Here is a 7,049-nt window from a genome sequence, read left to right as displayed (position 1 = left end):
TTAACCTCAGGGAGCTTCCGGCTCAGTGTCCAGCCTCACCGCGCTGCTCTCCCTCGGGAGGGTAGCGCGAGGGGGCTGGGCACGGTGGCTATGCTCAGGTCACGCCTGGCGTACCCCACCTCACCAGGTCCCACGGACCTGGTCTTCACGCGCCCCTTCCGAGCGAGAGCCCTGCGAGGAAAGGTATGATGGTCGGTTCGTACGTCAAGGGGGATTCCTGAGCATCGCATCTCAGGAGCCTAACTGGTCACGTAGCCCCTCACCCCTTGGTCTCGTCCTGGTGATCTGGACGACCCAACGGCGGTTGAGGTATGCGCAGGGCCGGGCCCTGGCGACGTAGAACGCCAAGGCTTGCCTTCGCACTTTTTCCTAAGCTGTTCGCACATCAAGCGGGACTCCTGAGCATCGCGTCTCAGGATCCTAACTGGCCACGTAGCCCCTCACCCCTTGGGCTCGTCCTGGTGATCCGGACGACCCAACGACGGCCGAGGTATGCGTGGGGTCGGGCTCCGCCGACGCAGAACAACAAAGCAAACGGAAAAAGTTGGGGAATCACAATCTAATTATTACAAAACATATTATTCCAAGCAATTAGTTTTAAGCGCCTCCACGAGGCATGCTACATGATGCAGGACGTATAGGAAGGAGCATCGCCACCAAGCCACATCTTCAGCCCTGGGTGCCTCCATCGCCCGCCAGCGGAGCCTCATTGCCAGTCGCGTTGCCCATCCCCTTGGCCCCAGCCGCGGGGCCGACAAGAAGGAACTTGCTCAGCAGGGCGTCCACAAAGCTCTTCACGGTGGTAGCAGCAGCACTGCAGGAGCTAGAATCCACAGGCTCGAGGAAGGCGGCGAAGTCAAAGATGGCATCCCGGAGATAGAGATGGCTAAAGATGCGCGTAAGGGCCGAGGAAGAAAGCAAACGAGCCTCACCTTCCACCAAAGAGCCAAACCCGTCGACGGAATCCTCGAGCACTTCCACAACCTCGGGGAGCAGGGTGGCAGGGCTCTCCCTTGGGGCCACAGCTTTCTTCGAGGGATCGCCCCCAAAGAGTGACCGCTGAGCTTTGTGGAACCTCGCCTCGAGGGAGGCGAGGGTGCCACGCTCCATGGTGGCTGCTTCTTTGGCCTCGGCAAGGGACGCCTGGGCCGCCTTCGCCTCCTCCTTCAGCTTCATCAGGCGGCCACGCTCCGCAACCTGTTCTAGGGCTGCCTTCTTCAGTTCAGCATCATGATCGGCAATGACAGCCTCCTGGGCCTTCAGCTTCTCCTCTCGCTCCTGGAGCTGGCTGGCCTAGGCGGCCTGTTGATCCTGAAAAGCCTTCAACTCAGCCTCCACCGCACGGCACCAATCCTCGACTTCCTTGGCCTCCTTCCGCGCCAGGTCATGCTCGGCAGCAGCCATCCCAGACACCTTCTGGGCCTCCTCCACACAGCTCCAGGCCGCTCGGACAGACGCGTCGGCCAGGAGCCATCCAGAGATCAGCCCCAGGTGCCCCAATGTTGTGCCCCGGTCCGGGCCCTGAAGTTCACCTTGGAGAAGGTTCAGTGCCGCTCGAGCCTCTTACAGGGCTCCGGAGGCAGCGGGAGCGCCATAGCCCAGTTGCGCGCCGGGCGGGAGAGGAGACGTTCTCGGCACCAAGGCAGGAGAAGCTACAGCGGGAGGAAGGACTGGGGGCTCCGGAGGCCTCGCAACCTCAACAGCTACAGTAAGGATGGGTGCCGACAGGGTCAGCACTGCTGAGGACGCCGGCCCTTCCTGAGGTCGGGCGTCCGCGCCCTGAGAAGACGACGTCACCGCTGGAGCTGCAGGGGCCACAACGCTCTTCTTCGCCAGGGCTGTGGCAGCCACCTCGACATGCTTGACTACGGTGACCCCAACGCCCTCCCTCTTCTTCGACAACGACTGTTGCCTAACGACGGACGAAGACACTGAGCATCGCATCAGGAATCAAGAACAAGGCCAAGGGAAAACACTCACTGGACAGAGAAGACGTAGTTCCTCTTCAGGCCTAATAGCCAGGGCTTCGCCGAAGCAGTCGAAGCCGCGCTCTTGGGAGCAGGAGAGCACGTGGTCGGCATTGCTCGGGGTGCCACTGGCGAAGGTGGAGTACTGCCTGAAGGGATCAGCGCAGTCCTGCCCTTCTTCGCGACTGACCGCTTGGGATGCTTCGAGGAGGCCGCCCCGGATCTCGTGGTGACCTCAGAGGGGCAAGCCAGCTCCACCACTGGAGGCACGTCCTCGTCATCTTCGTCAGGGAAGTTACGGAGGAGCTCCCTCTGCCTAGGGGCAGAGGATTCCCCCTCGCCCTCCTCCTCGGTGGCCTTGGAGGAATGGTCTCCAGAGGATAGGTTCACCAAGGAGGCGGGCGGCGGGGAAGGCCCCGTCAGCGCATGACCGAACTCATCAAAGACTGGCATGGCGGCGGCAATCTCCTCTCCGTCGACTCGGCGGTATAGCAGGAGCCATTCCTCTGGAGGACCGCTCGGATCCTTTCCAGTCAAGGAAAGCGACACCTTGCTCAGCTCCTCCTCGGGAAGGGCGTCCTGGCGCAGGCGGATCTTGTCGTCGGCACCCCCAAGCTTCCACAAGGGGCGGGAGCGGTCCTGAAGTGGTGCCAGGCGCTGCATCGGGAACTCCTTAACGATCATGGCCCCCGTCAGCTTCTCATTCTTCAGGTCGTCCTCCATCTTCTTCATCAACGGCTTCAGGGAAGGGTCGGTGATCTTCTCAGAAAACCACCCCTTCTCGGAGGAGGGGAGCTCGGTTGGCAGCTCCAGCACGTCATGGGAGCACTTGGCGTTCATTAGGACCCACCTCTTCAGGGCGTCCTCCACCTTCTTCCCGGTGCGGGAGATCGCATTGCCGCCCTAAGCCGCAACAAAGCCGACGCACCCTGCGGGCCGGTCGCTGGTCATGCGGAGGAAGAAGTGGTGGAGCATGGCGACGGAGGGCATCACCCCAACGAACACCTCGCAGTAGAAGGCGAAGATGGACAAGAGGAGGATGGAATTGGGATGGATGTGGAGCGCATGGAGGCCTTAATGGTGGAGAACGGCGTAGAAGAAGCGGGAGAATGGGGGCACCAGCCCCGAGCAGTCGATGTGCAGGAAGAAGGGATAGAAGGTACTATTCGCGGGTTCCGGCGTGGCGGCGGCGACCCGGAGCGCAGTCTTCCCCACTCGTTGTCCTCGCTCGCCGTCAGGAGAAGCGCGGTCTGGAGCTTCTCCTCAGTGACGGAGGGCGCGGTCAGCACCGGCTCGTACCAGGCGGGGCTGGAGCCTTGGTCTTCTCAGCAGCCATTGGGCGGAAAATTGGAGGAGAGACTCGGCAGATCCGGTGAGTTCCTTCGGTGTTGGGAGAAGGGGTTCTGGAGCAAGACGAAGGGAAGGCAATGAAAGCACGATAGCAAATGGCAACCCTTTTCTCAGACGGAAACAGTTGCCAAGGCAGCTTGGGAAAGCGGAGACGCCCACGTCCCATCAATCGCCACGCGTCATCAAGGCCGCAGGCGGTTAGGGCCCGCGGCGCTCCGCACTTGCCCTTTGGCTTCGCCAGGAAGCCAAGTCCGAGCGCGCCTTGGGCCCGGGGGCTACTGTCGGCGTTCTGGATATGGGGGTATCCAAACTTGCCTGCCTGCGGCCCACCGCGTGGCTCCACCGACGGCCTAGTACGGCCCAGCTTCAGCATCAACGACTCAAGACCCTCGCGAGGGGCTAAGCCTTGTGAGGCGGACGACACCAAGACCCCCGAGGGGGTCGGCCTCCTCAGGCTGGCTCCCGAGGGGCGGAGAGTTCTATGCATGGTGCACCTCATGAGGCTCAGCTGACGTGAGCCATGACGACCAAGGCCAGGCGGGCGCCAGCGGGCGCAGAACGCCAGTTTCCACTTTGGTGCAAGGAAGGCAAGCCGCGGGCGCGGAGTCCCGAGGAATCAGCCAAAGATTTCCATTCTGGTGCAACAAGACCAAAACCGCCAGGACGGCAGGGCGGAGGTCATCACCGAGCCCACCGCAGCGTCACGACCAGAGGCTTTTCGCAGGAGAAGACCACTTTAGTCTGGATAGGATGTACTACTTGTCCCCTTTCAAATCTGGCCGTTGTGGGATCGCTTCCCGCCAATATTTGGGAAGAGGACCAAGTCCACTATAAATAGGACTTAGCCACTATGAGAGAGGGAGATCGGATCCATTCTCACCCGACCACCTCACCAGCTCTCTTGAGCCAAGAACACCTCGCCTCCTGAGGCCAGTTCATCCACTGTACTAGTTCATCCTCAGCCCTTCGAGGCAATCCACCAAAACGCTGGAGTAGGGTATTACACCGCAAGGTGGCCCGAACTAGGATAAACTGTTGTGTCTCTTTGTCTCTTTGAGCCCGACGCGCTAGGCTTAGGAGGGTTGCGGGTAGGCAGGCTGAGTAGGTTGAGATCTCCGCACGCACCTCAGAGTTCGAACCTTTCAAGGGTCTGCGGAACCCGTAATCCGACAGTAGTCGTTGCAATTGTAGTATGAACCATGTTTTGTTTCATATGAACTTGGTATGTTTGAAATGATCTAATCGTTGCAATTTTACATCAATCTATTGGAGCACTAGTGTCCTCTTTTACATCATCTATTTGAGTTGGATGTTTTTTAATGATGTAAAAGAACATTTTCTGGTAATGTTAAATTTAGGAAAAAGTCTAAAATAAACCTTGAACTTGTAGACGAAAGATAAACCTTGAACTAATTTGATGATGTAATACATTATCTATTGGAGATAGATGCACTGAACAGAAACAGGATTGTCGTCCGAGAGGAAGTCGGTGTTTCTCAGCCACAATCACGCCTTTCACAGAAGTACCAACTGATCAGCAGCGCCACGTGTCGGGAAGCACACGGGCCGCCTCATCACCTCTTCTCCTCCCCCTTGCCCCCACTTCCACACATTGCTCCTCTCTCTCTTCTTCACCCTCCAATGGCGCCCGCGCCCACCACCCCCTCCTTCCTCCGCCCCCCGCCGCTGCAACCCCACCGCATCCGCCTCCCCGCCCCTCCTCCCTCCGCATCATTCCGCCTCTCGGAAATCCTCGGCGGCCGCGGCCTCTGCAATGGTGAGGTCGGCATCCGCAAGGAGCTCTCGTCGCCCACCCCGCCCTCACCTCCTCCGTCCACGCCCTCGGGAGACTCCTCACCAGGAAGCGCTGAGTCGGATCCGCCGGCGGTGGACCCGGACGCGTTCGAGAAGGAGATGATGGGCCTCACGGGCGGCTTCCCCGGGGGCGAGGTCGGGCTCAAGGACTTCGTCGCCAAGAACCCGCCTCCTCCCCCCAAGAGAACCCAGACGGACGGGAAAGCGTCCTCCGCCGTGGTCCCGGCGGGGAGGCCGAGGCCGCCGGAGCTGCCGCTGTTCCTCCCGGGCATGGTGGTGCTCGTCAAGAACCCCAACAACGCGTACCACATGTACTGCGGCATCGTGCAGCGCGTCACCGATGGGAAGGTCGGGGTGCTGTTCGAGGGCGGGAACTGGGACAGGCTCATCACCTTCGGCGTCGACGAGCTCGAGGGCCGGGAGAAGGGCCCGCCCATGGTGAACCCCAAGTCGGTCGTGCTCGAGGCGCTCGTCGAGGCCATGGACGAGGACGAGGTGGCCGAGAAGAAGAAGGAAGAGGAAGGCACGGCCGCCATAAAGGCTTGACTTGCCATGCTTCTTGTTCATGTTCCTGTATGGATATGTGTATGTATGTATGTGTAGTTGGAGTGTTAGTCTGAATTTGGAACAAATATGGAGATAATGAAATTTAGCTTTCTTGTTAATTGCCACATGGTTGATCACATTTGGTCTGAATTTCTGCTTAGATGATTTTTGGCTTGTGAGCAGCCTGTAGATACTACTCTCTCTGATTCATGAACTAAAACCACGGCACTTATTTTGGATCAGAGATAGCAGCTCGGTTTCGGTTTCGGTTCATTAGACCTGTGCACATTCATGGAATAACAATTTGACAAACATAGTTTATATGTCATAAAAATTATATCATTAGAAACTTCAAATGATATATTTTCTATTAGTATAATTTTTAGTTGATTTTGGGATATGTTACTTGTGTCATATTGGTTAAATTGTCAATTTAGGGATATGTGCAAGCCAAAAAAACCGGAAAATATGTAAAGTATATCATTATCTAGAGTTCAATTTCTTTGTTGAAAAGAAAAGAGTTCAATTTGTTGTATGGATAAACTAGTGGCTTGGTGGTTACAGTTGAGCAGTACGTTTGGTCATACAAGAAGGATTGGGCGTGTTGTTGGTGTTGTTGGGTTTCTTAAAAAAATAATCATTGTTTCAAAATGTAAGATGTGTTTTTTTTTCAAAAAACAAACCTTTTAAGTTTGATCAAATTCGTAGAGAAATATATCAGAATCCATAATATCAAATAGGTATTTTCTAATTCATCATGAAAATAATTTCCATATATTTTTGTTGTAATATTGTGGTTGTCGATATTTTTGCTCTAAACTTGGTCAAAGCTAAAGAAATTTGACTTTCTACATAGCTAATACCCCTTATATCTTGAACTGATGAAATATTTAGTTTGGGGGCGGGGGGGGGGGGGATGATAGAGCGTGTTTTACTTTTACTTATATAATGTTGTTATTTGATGGGCCTTTCGTGGTGTGATTTTGTGTTATCCGCTAACCGGCCTATATTTATATGGGGAAATTTCTATGTCGATGGTTGCATGTATTACTATATTGGTGATACAATATCGCATGGTGGCTTTTTTCAGATGGTGGGGGGATGCGTGGGATTGATATGTTTTTATAGGCCGGTTTGTTGCTGATTGATTTTAAAAATCGTTTGCCCGGTCAAAATCGTAAACCGAATCCAAAATAAAATACCTCAATTGAATGAAAGAGCTTCAAATTTAGGAACATAGTGAATTAAAAGAATCGAATGGGAAAGGTCGAGAAAGTGTTGACTCGGTCAAAATTGGTTGACCCAATTCTAAATTGAATACCTCAATTAATTGTGAGGTCTGAAAAAATTAGGAAGCATAGTATATAGTAT

General features: G+C 55.2%; 1 protein-coding gene across 1 annotated transcript; it reads left to right on the top strand.

The window, feature by feature from the left end:
- The first annotated feature begins 4,943 nt into the window (after nt 1-4,943).
- LOC123113566 (NAD(P)H-quinone oxidoreductase subunit S, chloroplastic) lies at nt 4,944-5,797 on the top strand. The gene has a single exon (XM_044534847.1). The coding sequence runs from the start codon at nt 4,959-4,961 to the stop codon at nt 5,676-5,678; it is 720 nt and encodes a 239-aa protein (XP_044390782.1). The 5' UTR covers nt 4,944-4,958; the 3' UTR covers nt 5,679-5,797.
- The last annotated feature ends 1,252 nt before the right edge of the window (nt 5,798-7,049 follow it).

Source organism: Triticum aestivum, chromosome 1B, assembly GCF_018294505.1.
Source record: "Triticum aestivum cultivar Chinese Spring chromosome 1B, IWGSC CS RefSeq v2.1, whole genome shotgun sequence".
Taxonomy (NCBI): domain Eukaryota; kingdom Viridiplantae; phylum Streptophyta; class Magnoliopsida; order Poales; family Poaceae; genus Triticum; species Triticum aestivum.
Note: the sequence above shows the minus strand (reverse complement) of the source record. Positions and strands in the feature narration are given on the sequence as shown.

Excerpts from the sequence above, each read along its gene's own strand:
- LOC123113566 (XM_044534847.1), top strand. The coding sequence starts at position 4,959 with ATGGCGCCCGCGCCCACCACCCCCTCCTTCCTCCGCCCCCCGCCGCTG.